This window comes from Gadus chalcogrammus, chromosome 16 (assembly GCF_026213295.1).
Source record: "Gadus chalcogrammus isolate NIFS_2021 chromosome 16, NIFS_Gcha_1.0, whole genome shotgun sequence".
Lineage (NCBI taxonomy): Eukaryota > Metazoa > Chordata > Actinopteri > Gadiformes > Gadidae > Gadus > Gadus chalcogrammus.
The window spans coordinates 13,339,586-13,354,525 of NC_079427.1; the positions used below are offsets into that span (position 1 = coordinate 13,339,586).

General features: G+C 49.0%; 1 protein-coding gene across 1 annotated transcript in view; it reads right to left on the reverse strand.

Moving 5' to 3' along the window:
• Positions 1 to 35: 35 nt before the first annotated feature.
• The window catches only part of LOC130406350 (phosphatidylinositol 3,4,5-trisphosphate 5-phosphatase 2A-like), a 29,818-nt gene continuing 14,913 nt past the window's right edge, over positions 36 to 14,940 (reverse strand). The window contains 24 exon segments of the mRNA XM_056611880.1: positions 36 to 2,259; positions 2,677 to 2,810; positions 3,600 to 4,332; positions 4,505 to 4,594; positions 4,741 to 4,825; positions 5,607 to 5,762; positions 6,204 to 6,380; positions 6,882 to 6,995; positions 7,177 to 7,266; positions 7,395 to 7,476; positions 7,876 to 7,923; positions 7,925 to 7,939; positions 7,941 to 7,965; positions 8,213 to 8,316; positions 8,567 to 8,674; positions 8,676 to 8,706; positions 8,911 to 9,007; positions 9,135 to 9,252; positions 10,094 to 10,269; positions 10,272 to 10,289; positions 11,580 to 11,682; positions 12,270 to 12,376; positions 13,588 to 13,699; positions 13,701 to 13,739. Of these exon segments, the coding sequence (XP_056467855.1) occupies positions 2,166 to 2,259; positions 2,677 to 2,810; positions 3,600 to 4,332; positions 4,505 to 4,594; positions 4,741 to 4,825; positions 5,607 to 5,762; positions 6,204 to 6,380; positions 6,882 to 6,995; positions 7,177 to 7,266; positions 7,395 to 7,476; positions 7,876 to 7,923; positions 7,925 to 7,939; positions 7,941 to 7,965; positions 8,213 to 8,316; positions 8,567 to 8,674; positions 8,676 to 8,706; positions 8,911 to 9,007; positions 9,135 to 9,252; positions 10,094 to 10,269; positions 10,272 to 10,289; positions 11,580 to 11,682; positions 12,270 to 12,376; positions 13,588 to 13,699; positions 13,701 to 13,739 (2,856 nt within the window). The 3' untranslated portion in view covers positions 36 to 2,165.

The following is a 14,940-nucleotide window of genomic DNA, read 5'->3' on the forward strand; positions in this document are numbered from 1 at the left end:
ACCTTTCTCAATTCACTGAACTAAATCACTTTAACCAAAGTTATCCTAAGTAAGGTTAGATTGATGAATGTAATAGGTTGTGTGTGTGGTTTAAAAATAACAGAAGGAAGGTAAGAATTGTGGACACTATGTGTATTTTACCCAAAGTATCACAGAATTGTGATGAAACAACCTAGGTAGTTATGGATTATGTCCCTCGAAAACACAAAGCATGATTCAGTCTTCTGTTTTCATTGCAATAATGGCAGGATATTTCGTCTTGAAGAAAGACTTAACTAGCAACGCATATTCATGTGAAACAAAGAAAATCGAACAGTAAATTATTAAGTACAAATCCTTTTCGTTATCTTGTTTTGGTTGCGTTAATTTCCCTCCAGTTCCACTTTGACCTCTATTGAGAAGGTTTCTGGAATAGCGGCGCCACCTGTTGGTCAAATCCAACAACTGCAAGAACATTTAGGTTGGGCATGGAATTCTCTTTTTTTGGCAATTTTTGCAAAATTACTTGAAATCCTTATCATAACCCACTTACAGCCGATGAGTTAGAAGACTGACATGGAAATTAAACAAGTCAATCATCTGTGGAATGGGCAAGGCTCGAAAAACTCCAGCCAATGATTTCCAGACCCACCGAGTGGCATTGGACAGTAAAGTACGTCAATCAAACGGTCGTACTGCACTCCCCCTCCAACCGCGCATGACCCCTTCGTGCACGAACTCAAAGCTCGTGACCCAGAGCAAGCTTCTGTCTGTTGTTATTTGTTATCCTGCGGTAGCTACTGGAGCTAGCTAACTACCTAATAATAGCTCTCTCTCGCGCATCTGTGTTCGCGCTCGTGCATGATTGCGCGTCCATGTACTTGCAATGGGTGGAGTCAGTCAGCGTTGAAGGAGAGTGGGTAGGAATATTTTTGAGTTGTGTATTTTCAAAATTTGCTGGCGTTTCGCAAATCCCATACCCAACCTTTACTTGTGTAAATCAATTCTGAAATTCAAGTTACTTAAATTCAAAGTCTGTTAAAGGGTGACTTAAAAAGCCTAAAACTCCACATCATGGAACTCAACAGCAAGTATAATAATAATAAGTAGATTCAAGATTATACTGATCTTTAAATCATAAAGACGATTAATCATTCCTCTCTGGCCAAAATACAATTATTTGTTTTCTGAGGAACTTATCATTGTGTGAAAAGAAATGTGTTTGACCTTAAGAAGATCCGTTAGCACATAAAACAGCTTCTACAATTCTCTCACAGTGATGGTTTGGTTTGTTTGCTCAATAATAATCCCTTTATCTTGGAAAAACGGAAACAAAACAGAACAAAAAATACTTTGGGCCATAAATACATGCAGAGACACTGAATCAATAATAAAAAAAGAGAAAACAGACATAAATTTCCACTATCTGAATAACGGGATCAAAAGGTATCGTTTACAGTAGCTCTATCTGTGTGGGAGGAGGCCCCTCCTCAGGCCTGGCCCGGACCACGACCAGTCTTAGGCTGGGGGCCAGGCCTGGCCTCTGGTCACCCTCAGCTCATCAGTCATCCAGAGGCCAGGCCTGGAGGATTCAGAGTCCTCAACGTCACAAACTCAGGGTCTTCAGTGGGGGTGGGGGTGAAGGAGAGGGGAGGGGGTGTTGGCTGAGGTTTCAGACTCAGGGTTGCACGATGTTCCGTTTTTTTCTCCAGATGACAAACCCTTCACTCATGGCTGCGCTCAGGTTGAAGGTCTTCAACATTCGACCGGGTTATCCTCGGAGGTAGGCTACGTTTCTCAGGATAAGCCTCAGCACACGGGGTATCGACTCCAGCAGGTCAGGCTTGGCGGTAAAGAGTGAGAGGGTCGGGGTTCGGGTAAGATGTAGTGAGATTCAAGTCGGCAGCCTCTCGCCATGTGTGAATGGTCCAAAACCCGTGTCATTGGTAGCCCCGCCACCTGTCTGACAGGGGCTGGTTATGACAGCTTGGGGGATGGGGACAAGGTATCGGTTCAACACGTGTCCACTGAACAAAAAAGAAACGAAGTGCAATTGCCTGGCCCACATTGACACCCAGTCCAGCTCAGTCCGGTTCACTCTGGTTCTGGGAGCTGGCGTGTTGCCCCAGCTCGAGCCCTAGCCGTTACCGGATGGACAAGGGTCCCCCGTTGGAGGAGGCTTAATCTCATTGGTTCTGCTGCCTCAGGCTCTCCAGCAGGATGTGCTTGTGGGCGGGATCTAGGACCCCGGCCTCCTCCAGGTCCTCCTCGGTGATGTCACTGGAGGAGAGCGGTGTGAGGGGACCACAGATTAGACGGGCGGTGGGTACGATATTACAGAGGAGAAAAAAGATAATTTATGGAAACCCTCCTTGTTTAATAAGAATGCAATTTGATATCACTTCAGTAAAATATCTAATATTTTATGTATGTATGTATGTATGTATGTATGTATGTATGTATGTAACTATGTATGTATGTATCTGAGACAGAAAAGTGCATGCAAGCGTGTTCGATCGCCCGTGTCTGCAGCCTATATGTTGCACATTAGGCCTGACCTCTGCATGCTTCTTGTATACATCTGAATTCACAGTTAGTGAATTATATAAAAGCGTCTGCTAATTGACTCAAATAGTGTACATTCTTGGTGTAAACCCATCCATTTTGAATCGTGGGCTGGTTTATAAGCATTTGCACCTGAGGAATTCCAGGTCGTCCCAGCCGTTGTGCAGAAGGCCCTTCTCATAGCGCTCCAGGCCCAGCCTCTGGAGCCACTCCCCGACGGAGGACTCTCCCACTGACAGTGATGAGCTGCTGCTGCCCCAAAGAGCCTGCAGAGGGCGCCAAAAACAACACAGTCAATGGAGGCTCTGCTGGCCAGTCTGGTGTAGTTGTCTTTCTTGCGGGGATGTCAGGAATTGTTGTTTTAGCATATGATTCTTCTGGTTGTGTCTGACAGGAACCGCACATTGGACTTGACCCAGGTTATACATTTTGTTGAGCTTTGTACTCACATTTTGTAATTGTTCTCAACTGTGTTCAAACCCAGAGAAATCAGTAGATTTAGTCAAGGTTACGGTCTGTTAAATTTTCATGAGGTTGCATGTCAATGGCGTCATATCTCCTTTACCCCATGACTTCCAGTCAGTCATTTAATAGTCAGTAATCCAGTAGGGTCCTCATTCAGCGTTTCCCAGACTCTACCTCGGCTGGCCGCCCAAGTGTATTAACTGCTGCCAAAGTTATTCACCATCAATAGTGTTTCCCACAAGTTTTGAAACCAAAAAACTTGAATACAAGGTTCTTAATCTCTTTGTAGGTGCTTTTTTGTGTGTGAAAAAGGTCTGCCATAGCTTCCACGAACGTGCACATCGAAAGTCAGTTGAACCTTTTATACACAGTCTGACTCCCACAGAGAGCGGTTTAAAGTCAGTTGAACCTTTTATACACAGTCTGACTCCCACAGAGAGCAGTTTAAAGTCAGTTTAACCTTTTATACACAGTCTGACTCCCACAGAGAGCGGTTTAAAGTCAGTTTCACCTTTTATACAGTCTCACTCCAACACAGAGGGGCGTTTGCTACAGCAGCTATGCTAACTAGCACTAGCTACTACATTTACCTCCTCAGGCGTGTCCTCGGCGATGCTCTCTGGGATGGGGTGTCTCGGGGGGAAGGTGCGGCACACGTCCAGCCCCAGCCCCAGAACTGGCCCCCGCATGAGGGGCGGGGCCGAGGGGGCCCGGGGGGGCTGTCCAGAGAACTCGCTCTCGCTCATGGTTTTGGCCATCTGCAGCACCGAGCAGGACTGGTCGTCCAGAGCTCCTCCCCCTCCCCCCCCTCCTCTCGGGTAGCCCTCCCCCAGGGCGAACGGCGCCGAGGCGACGGGGGCGATGCGTACCTCGGCCAGGTCGGGGAATTGGGGGCGGGGCTTGGCGAAGGGGCCCTCCACGGCCATCTCCAGGGCGCCTTTGGGCAGCGGGGGAGGGGGGAAGTCCGGGGGCGGGCGGTTCAGAGAGCTCCCCACTGGGGCGGCGGTCGGGCCCGGGACCACGCCCTCCTCCTCCGGGCAGGGCTCCTCGCTGATGGTGCGGACGGAGAGGCCCACTGGGGGCCTGCTGCGGGGGCCAGGGGGCCCGGGGGAGGGGCCGGAGGCGGGCTTGGCGCGAGGCAGCGCCGAGGGGGCGGTGGGTTTGGCCGCCGGGGCGCTGGCGAGGGAAGTGGACGGGAGGAGCTCCGGCAGCATGGCCACGGCGGCTGATTGGTTGGGGACGCCCTCCAGGATGTAGTAGGCGGGGTTGTTGTAGCTGTTCTTACACGACGACGGGTCGTCGGGAGACTCTGGCTGCTTGGACCTTAGAGACACACACACAGCGGTGGCATTAGGAGGAAGTCTGGGGTGTGCGCGTGTGTGTGTGTGTGTGTGTGTGTGTGTGTGTGTGTGTGTGTGTCTGTCTATGTGTGTGTGTCTATGTGTGTGTGTGTGTGTGTGTGTGTCTGTGTGTGTGTGTCTGTGTGTGTGTGTACCTGGTAGCGGTCTCCTCCTTGGTGTTCCTCTCCCCCTCCTCGCTGACCCTCCCCAGCTCTGTTCCTAGGGGCTTGCGGCCCTGCGACGGCCTGCTTCCAAACACACATCCCCACACCGCACATCAGCAGGAGCACAGCATAGGCCCAGCGGGAACACACAGTGACGCTCGGAGTATAAGCAGCTCTGATCAGTATTGATATAGATTCATTGAAATATGAAAGGAGAGTGTACAGACTTGACGTATTCGTGTCCGGATCGGGGCAGCAGGGTGGATTTGCCTTTGGGACCACCGGCGTCGTCTTTATCCACACTGATCCACTCTGAAACACAAGCACAAGAACGCAGCTCAGAACGCAGCTCATAACCCGGCTCAGAACCCGGCTCAGAACCAGCTCAGAAGACAGCTCAGAACCCAGCTAGTAACGCAGCTCAGAACCCAGCTCAGAACGCAGCTCAGAACCCAGCTCAGAACCCAGCTCAGAACCCAGCTCAGAACGCAGCTCAGAACCAGCTCAGAACGCAGCTCAGAACCAGCTCAGACCCAGCTCAGACCCAGCTCAGAACCCAGCTCAGAACCCAGCTCAGAACCCAGCTCAGAACCAGCTCAGAACCCAGCTCAGAACCCAGCTCAGAACCCAGCTCAGAACCCAGCTCAGAACGCAGCTCAGAACCAGCTCATAAACCCAGCTCAGAACAAGCTCAGAACGCAGCTCACAACCAGCTCAGAACCCAGCTCAGAACCAACTCATAAACCCAGCTCAGAACCAGCTCATAAACCCAGCTCAGAACCCAGCTCAGCACGCAGCTCAGAATGTAGCTCATCTGAGCACAGATATGACAAAAACGGTCCCTTTGCTCAGCAGGAAGCGTCTCTTGAATAACAGCTTTTTTTGGTATATTCATATCATTAGAAAGCAGTTAGATATTTGACCCAGAACCTCCCAACTAGGTGATAAACCCCCTAACCACTGGACTACTTCCACACCATATACACTCTATCTTCATACACAACACATTTATTCAACGGTTTATTCCGGGCTATTAAATGGACCAATGGCAGCGCGTTCCGCAGGGTCACATGGTGCGTGGCAGCCCTGTTACCGTAGAGCCGCTCCCGGGTGCCCATCCTCTCGGAGGGCACGCGGACCCTCATGGAGCCGCGGATGTTGCCCGTCTCCTCGCCGCGGTGGGACAGGTACGTGTGGAACTGCTGCGGCGTGCTGCCGATCATCGACTTCAGGGCCAACACACATTCTCCTGGGGGACGAGAGACACACACGCACACGCACGCACGCACGCACACACACACACAGGGAGATACACACACACACACACACACACACACACACACACACACACACACACACACACACACACACACACACACACACACACACACACACACACACACACACACACACACACACAAAAACACGTCAAGTCTCTCTCTGACACAATACAATCATGCCTTACAACACAATAATTGGTTAACATATTCGATCCCATTCCCTCCAAGGTATGCAATTGCACAAAACCAACAGTGAAAGGACTTAGTTAAATGAGTAACAATAATTATTCTGTATACGTTTTATTCATAACACAATAATTACAGTTAAAAATACATACATACTATTCTTCTGCTTACATAGTCACACACACAGTCACCACACACACACACACACAGCAATGTAACCCCACCATAGGACTCGTAGCCGTCCAGGGACTTGACGGTGAGCAGCAGGTGCTGGTCCTGCAGGTACTCGATCTCAGAGAGGAGGGGCTTCAGGGTGGTGAGCTGCTTATTGGACCAGCCCACGCGGAGGAAGTTGACGTTGTCACTGCTCTGGGTGTCGTTCTCATAGCTCTTCTTGAACTCTGTAGGGAGTGGTGAGAGAAAAGAGGGAAACACACACACACATACAGAGACAGAGACAGAGACAGAGACAGAGAGAGAGAGAGAGAGAGAGAGAGAGAGAGAGAGGTGGTCAGGTGAGGTTTAGTTGAACCAAAGGAGGAAGGTGGGAGAAGAGGAGCATGGGGGAGATGCAGGGAGGTTATAAGATGGCATTTATATTGAACATAACATGGCAAAAAGGGGCAGAGGAGGTGCAGGGCAGGGGAACGCACAACACACTAGCATACTGACGGCCTGGGGATGGACAGAATGGGAGGGGGAGAGAGAGTGATGCAGATCAAGACGAAGACAGTCAACAATCAATCATTCATCATTTCCTGATCCACCAGGGAACCCATTGAGGGGTGGGGGGGTCTTTGATTAAACCTTGATCATTATCACTTTTCCTTTTTGGGCAAATCGGTGTGCCCTTGAACCTCTTAGAGCCCATGGACATAGGTGTGTGTTTCTGCAGCCCTCACCTTCCAGGCAAGTGGAGTAAAACTCAATGAAGAACTTGGTTCTGCTGGCCGTCTTCACGATGGCCTCGATGCTCTCAAACTCTATGTAGGCCTGCTCCGAAGTCTTGGGCAGACCTGGGGAACCCCACAGATGAGGAGGAAGAAACAGAAACCATGGGTTGGACACGCAGTTAACAGCAAGTTTAGCAGTAAAGGAAAGGGTAAGACATACAGACACACGGACAAACAGATTATGAAAGACCTAAAGGATCAAGAGACATTGAGACAAAAGGGACGTGTGATTTCAGCCATGTACCTTTCTTGGAGACAAACTGAGACGTCACCCCCACCTCGAAGGTCGCGAACACTGGGGAGTGGTCACTGGTCACGATGTCATCCGTACAGCCTGACACGACACAGGGAGAATATAACAAAAACAATCGCTTTACAAACTGACTCACAGTGCTGCACTGTTGCTGCTACATTTCTACAAACAAGGGTGATATATATGATATCCTGCAGAGCGGGTCTCACCGTAGGAGTTGCAGACGATATGTGTCTCAGGGTAGGACTTCCACAGGATCCGGTCACACCACGACGGGACGTTGGTCCTCATCTGAGGACCAGAGGGGACAGGCATGGAGGTGTGAGAGAGAGACACCCACAGACACAGAAGATACCCATGTTCATGCTAGTACGCCAACATCCTTTTCATATGAATAATCATAATAAAAACAATATAGTTATAAGCAATAGCAATTAAAAATATAGTAAATAATAAACACTTTATATCCTGATAGCATCTTTTGAAAGCGATAAAGTGCTTTAGAACGAGGACTCAGTCAAAACAGTGACTCGGTTTAAGGGGGAACGTCCTGGCCTCTGGCTCCACACAGCGGCGAATACCGCGCCACCATACCGTGTCATGACCCAGTCCCGGCCACCTGTCGGGTGTGGCTGAGGAGGAGGATGGTTGGAGTGCGATTGCGTATGCGTTGCGTGTGGTACTGCGGACCCACCCCGTGGCTTCATGCGTCTGCCAGACGTAGGTGTCCCTGGCGCCCCCGTTCGTAGCGGTAGGGTTGGCGGTAGGAACTCCTCTTCCCTGCAGGGTTTTCACACAACCACTTCTAATACACGCTTCGAATGCCAGAGAGCACCGCAACCACGTGCCCGGCCAGTGTTTGCTCTGGTTCCTGTTTATGACGTGTGACGACGTGGAAACCTTTTGTTTGACAAACTTGCCAAACTGGGTGTCACATGAGCCACATTAGCGATGGGGGATATAAGCTCCTGTATATTGCGCAACAACGAAGAGAGGAATGGACAGACAGACAGACAGACGGGTGTACTGACCGAAGCGGAGGAACACCTTGTTCTTCTCCCTCTCCAGGTTGAGCTGGTCCACCTTCAGCAGGGGGTCAAACTCCTTCCTGTTGATGTAGTTCAGGATCTCCTGCACACACACACACACACACACACACACGACGCACGCACACGCAGCACACGCACAGCACACACACACACACTACGGGAGAAAATCATAATGAAAGCGATGAATCATCAAGTAAACATTGTAGCATCAGCAGTAAGAGAGCGTGGCAGACAGACTCGAACGGCGCAAAGGGAATTTCCTTGAAGCGTCAGTGGGTCAAAGGTCTGGATAACTCTAATAATGACTGGTGTGTGTGGTGCGAGTGCTCCACCTGGATGTCCATGTCCAGCCGGTAGTTGAGGTCTCCCAGCCAGAAGAGGTGTGTGAAGCGCAGTGAGATGTCGAAGGAGCTTAACTGTTTGTCGCCCAGCGACAGCAGGCCGCAGGATGTCCAGGTAGTTCTGGTTCCTCCTATAGAAGAACGCCACGGATTCAAAATAGCGGATCGACTTCAGGAAGCGCCTGTTTTAAGATGTTCTGAATCTGATCTTATTTGCAGCATGAAATGGTAGTCTGGTTAGATTGTATTTTAACAGTGCAGCATGTAGACAATTCTGGTTCTGGTGGTTGAATCTGTGTACGTGTGTGCACGTGTATGTGTGCATGGGTGCATACCTGGCAATCTTCTCATTCCCTGAGGTCAGGTGGCAGTTGACAAACCCAAAAGATGTTCCGTTGAACATGAAGGACACCCCTACAGCCCCTTTGTTACCTAGGAAACGACCAGCAGCAATGAATTTGTATTTTGTAAAATCAGCAAGAAACCCAAGAATAAAACTTAACACATCACGTGTGTGTGTGTGTGTGGGAATGGGCGGGAATGGCACTGCGGTCGTTACCCAGGGTGTTGGCGATGCCCGTCTTGACGCTGGACACGCCCACGTGGCTGATGCGGTTCTCGTGCTCGGGTTTCACCAGCACGGCGATCTTGATGTTCCACAGCGTCTGCACGGCGATCTGTCATCGCACAGGAAGAGGAGCGCGTGTGGTCAGGGGCAAAGCACGCTCGGCAGACACTGCCAGTTTCGGCTAGTCTACCAAGGGTTAACGGAAACTTTCCGTTGACGTTGATTCACCTTCCGTACATAGAAACCAAGTGTTGTGGTGTTGTGTTCCATGTACAAGTGCTATGTACATGGAACAGCTTTTTGTTTTAAAGGGGAAAAGCTTGTTCTGTTTGAAGCCTTACAAAATGAGAGGGGACCGGGAGCCAAGGTGATCCCACGCTGCAAATAAGCAGATGGTATTTTAGTGTAACTGTTTTTTTAGAAAGAGGGGACAGTTCTCCATCCCCACAAAATAAAGAGGAACCATTTGAAACCAACTTTGTCTTTAGGTGCTTGTGAACTACCACACCATAGCAACACCAGGCCAGGGCGCAATATACTCATTGCTGATGGCTGGCCGTCGTCAGGTGACGTTTCTTGTTGGCCACATGTCCGACAGGTGTACACCAACCTCAATCAACCTTCTAGAGTGTGGTGTGACCCATCATATGGTAGATGGTAAATGGACTGCATTTATATAGCGTTTTTATCTGAAGCTCTTTTCAATATTGCCTGACATTCACCCATTCATGCACACATTCACATGCCGACGGGGGAGTCAACCGTGCATGGCGGCCAGCTCGCCAGGAGCAGTTAGGGTTAGGTGCCTTGCTCAGGGACACCTCGACACTCCGCTAGGAGGAGCCGGGGCTTGAACTAGCAACCTTGCGGTTACCAGCCGACCCGCTCTAGCAGCTACCGCCGCTCCAGCATCATCCACTCAGCTCCCCCGAGCCGGACCCCCGACCCACCGGCTTGTACTCCAGGTCCGTCTGGTCCTTCAGGCCGGCGCGGATGGACTCCACCCACTCGCGGTCGCACATGGAGTTCTCCTGGGTCCCGAACACGTACAGGTCGTGGGGGATGGTGACCGTCATCTCGTCCAGGGTCTTGCCCAGGCCGCGACACAACACCCACGAGCTCATGGCCTGGGCGCAGGAACCGAGCCTAGGGAGGGGTTCATACCTCTGGTTGAGTCTCTGACTACGGCCGTGGGTCATGTCGAGGAGTGAGTGAGTGAGTGAGTGAGTGAGTGAGTGAGTGAGTGAGTGAGTGAGTGAGTGAGTGAGTGAGTGAGTGAGTGAGTGAGTGAGTGAGTGAGTGAGTGAGTGAGTGAGTGAGTGAGTGAGTGAGTGAGTGAGTTAGTGAGTGAGTGAGTGAGTGAGTGAGTGAGTGAGTGAGTGAGTGAGTGAGTGAGTGAGTGAGTGAGTGAGTGAGTGAGTGAGTGAGTGAGTGAGTGAGTGAGTGAGTGAGTGAGTGAGTGAGTGAGTGAGTGAGTGAGTGAGTGAGTGAGTGAGTGAGTGAGTGAGTGAGTGAGTGAGTGAGTGAGTGAGTGAGTGAGTGGAGTGAGTGAGTGAGTGAGTGAGTGAGTGAGTGAGTGAGTGAGTGAGTGAGTGAGTGAGTGAGTGAGTGAGTGAGTGAGTGAGTGAGTGAGTGAGTGAGTGAGTGAGTGAGTGAGTGAGTGAGTGAGGTGAGTGAGTGAGTGAGTGAGTGAGTGAGTGAGTGAGTGAGTGAGTGAGTGAGTGAGTGAGTGAGTGAGTGAGTGAGTGAGTGAGTGAGTGAGTGAGTGAGGTGAGTGAGTGAGTGAGTGAGTGAGTGAGTGAGTGAGTGAGTGAGTGAGTGAGTGAGTGAGTGAGTGAGTGAGTGAGTGAGTGAGGTGAGTGAGTGAGTGAGTGAGTGAGTGAGTGAGTGAGTGAGTGAGTGAGTGAGTGAGTGAGTGAGTGAGTGAGTGAGTGAGTGAGTGAGTGAGTGAGTGAGTGAGTGAGTGAGTGATTGAGGGGATGAGTGAGTGAGTGAGTGAGTGAGTGAGTGAGTGAGGAGTGAGTGAGTGAGTGAGTGATGAGTGAGTGAGTGAGTGAGTGAGTGAGTGAGTGGAGTGAGTGAGTGAGTGAGGTGAGTGAGTGAGTGAGTGAGTGAGTGAGTGAGTGAGTGAGTGAGTGAGTGAGTGAGTGAGTGAGTGAGTGAGTGAGTGAGTGAAGTGAGTGAGTGAGTGAGTGAGTGAGTGAGTGATGAGTGAGTGAGTGATGAGTGAGTGAGTGAGTGAGTGAGTGAGTGAGTAGTGAGTGAGTGAGTGAGGAGGTGAGTGAGTGAGTGAGTGAGTGAGTGAGTGAGTGAGTGAGTGAGTGAGTGAGTGAGTGAGTGAGTGAGTGAGTGAGTGAGTGAGTGAGTGAGTGAGTGAGTGAGTGAGTGGGTGGGTGAGTGAGTGAGTGAGTGAGTGAGTGAGTGAGTGAGTCCTACCCATGTTCCAGGTGCCAATGAAGATTGAAATCATATCTGGCTCGTCTTGGTTGGAATGTTTATTTTTCATCAATTGCAGCAATTGGCAAAAGGCCTCGCGCTTCTGAAAAACATCACAACGATGATCAATGATCAAATGATCAATCAAGAATTCAACTTTAAATCCCATTGAATCATTACACCTATTACACTTTAGAAATATTTAACAAAGGCAGCCATCTATGTTTTTGAACCTGTTCTCTTGTAATAACAGACCCTTAGGAAAGCATTGTTTTAAACTATATCAAATTGCACCAATGTCTTCATGCGAAGACTGTACAGCTTCCTCTCCGCTATTGTGTGGCAACAAATATGCAGGTCCTTCCCGTCACTTCTTCTCACACACAACACAACCACACACACACACGGTAGCTTCTATACATGCATTTGTAAGTAAAAAAAGTGTTTGTCGATAATATGTTAGTGAACACAATTGTAAATGTATTACACTATAACATGTATTTGCATGACAGTATACATGCGCCCTTGTGTGTGTGTGTGTGTGTGTGTGTGTGTGTGTGTGTGTGTGTGTGTGTGTGTGTGTGTGTGTGTGTGTGTGTGTGTGTGTGTGTGGTTGTGTGTGTGTGTGTGTGTGTGTGTGTGTGTGTGTGTGTGTGTGTGTGTGTGTGTGCGTGCGTGTCATGCACATACCTTGGCACTGGCGAAGATGAAGTCTTTCCTCTGGGTCTTGTCCTTTTCCTTCTCAAACACAATGCCCAGCTTATTCTGGACCCGCTGTGACTTGATCAGCTGACGGACTGGCACACACAGAGGGAGGGCGAGCAGATCAGGGACAGGGAGCGCGGGAGGGACAAGAGAAAGGGAGGCACGTACAGAGAGTGAGAGAGAACCATGGGGTGGTGGTCAGGGAGCCAGAGGGAGCGTTGTATATTTAAAAAACTAAATTGACAAAGGGAGCGATCAATTAAGCAATATCACACGAGAGCATTGACCACGAGAGTGATATTGCTTTGTACAACAGTTCTACAAGCACCAATTATTAGTTAACAGTAATAAGCAACAACAGATTATGATCTGTTTGTTTATTTAATGATTTATTTGGCTCCGCCAACACAAATAGATCTGCAACTGGACTGGGACTGAACTGTTGCCAACCAACACATAAACACACTAGCTATCTAAGGTACATAAAGACCGTTGATAACATTAACGGTTATTAGAACATCTGTAAAGCCTAAAGGACCAAGTTCCTTTAGGTTGGGTTGGAGTCCCAGAGAAAGGCCTGAGTTCTGTCTGGGTAAGAGTCCCGACGTCTGTCTGGGTTGGAGTCCCAGAATAAGGCCTTTGGTTCGTGGTTAGAGTCCCGACGTGTGTCTGGGTTAGAGTCCTAGAATCTGGGTTAGAGTCCTAGTATAGAGTCCTAGAATAGAATTAGAGTCCTAGAATAGAAATTGACTAGAATCTGGGTTGGGACCCAGAGAAAGGACCTTTAGGTCGGGTTGGAGTCGCGATGTGGGTACCAAATTCCTTTTAGGTCGGGTTGGAGTCCCGACGTGGGTACCAGAGAGACTGTTGATCTGATCTTAAATCATTGCACTTCCTATTTTACTCATTTCTTTGCATATGTTTTCTTTTCTTTATCTATTATTATATTTTATGGTATGACAATGTTTAGATGAACACTTTGAGTCTGCCTTGTGTATGAAAATTGCTATAAAAAAATAAAGTTGCCTTGCCTGTAGTTAAAAGTCCCAGTGCTCTTATACTCTATATCAGCCCTCATTGAATGCCATCTTGTCCAATCAAATACCTTGGTCGGAACGAACTGTTGTCTAATAGTCAATAGTAATAGTACCATTGAAACATGGCAAAGACGTACAATATCTTTGATTGACAATAAAGTTTTGCAACGCTAAGTATAACTCAAATCCAGGTTGAAAACACAGAGGCAACTCGCAATGTGAATGTGTGGGTGTGAGCGGGTGTGTACGTGAGTGTCGTTACTCACTCTTGTCGTGGGTGAAGGGGGTCCAGTCCTCCTGGCTGTCCTTCACCTTCTTCATCACCACCAGTCTCCCTCCCTCCACGTCGACGGACAGAGTGTGTTTCTGGCTCTTCCCCTATCTTGGCCAGCTCTGCCAAACAGCCATCCAGCTTCACCTGCGTTGGTGAGGAAATAAACACATAAACACACACACACACACAAACACACACACACACACACACACACACACACACACACACACACACACACACACACACACACACACACACACACACACACACACCACACACACACACACACACACACACACTATGATCAGCTTCTGTTCATTCCCCAACAATAAGGCTGGCCCCGGATAGCAGCCAAACTCCATGAAGCCAGGTTTGGTGATAATAAAAACTTTCAGAGAACATGCACACACACCCACTCCCACAGCCAGACCAACACACCCTTTAGATAAGAGATAAGAGAGAGGGGTAGAGAGCTTTTCCATGCGTTTACAGGGCATTACATGGCCTCCCCACCAGGGGGCATCTTAGCAGAATTACAGAATAATTTATGGTTGGATAGGTTTTGAACCTCGTCACATCATATCTTAATCTAAAATATATAAAAGTCCTGTTCAAACTGGATTTCGGCTTAAACTAATTATTAAACAAATGTATTTTTTGCCACATTCTCTTGCTCTTCACCCCACCACCACTTCCTGTGCAAACAGGAAGTCAGTGGCAAATCAGAGGTACATTCCGTAATGACTAATCGCATCTCTCATGTCCTCCTCTTGGTGCTCATTCTGTGTCTGTCTTTCCTTGTACAAGTTCATTTTAACGCAGTAACCATACCCTCCACCATACCCTTCCTTTATGTTGCAACGGCGTCAATGTTCTTTTCCCCGACATTGATTCATGTGTCATCACATCCACACAAAGACACAGCATTGCTTGCGAACAAACACTAACACAAACACAGCAACCAACAGACACAGAGGGAGGGGGAGGCTAAAAGTGCATCTTCTTTGTGAAGAGCACCTTTTGGTAGTCCTTGTGCTCACATGACTCACTAACGGCTCCTCTGTGAGGGGGGAGGTTCATCCTACACTTCAACAATAAATGGGTTCATCTCAGGCACACTGCCTCAGTGCCACACTGTGTGTGTGTCTGTGGAGATGCAATTAATTGAGAGGGACAACAACATACCAGGTGGAAGTGGTTGAGAGGATATTTGTCAATCGGGGGTTTGGCCCCTGGATATCAAACTAGAAGAGCAACTAGAGTCAACTGACTGAACTGTTGAGAGGAAACAGTTGAGACCAAAGGCTGATTTCTATTTACGGGCCTCAGAAGTACTTTCCTCTGG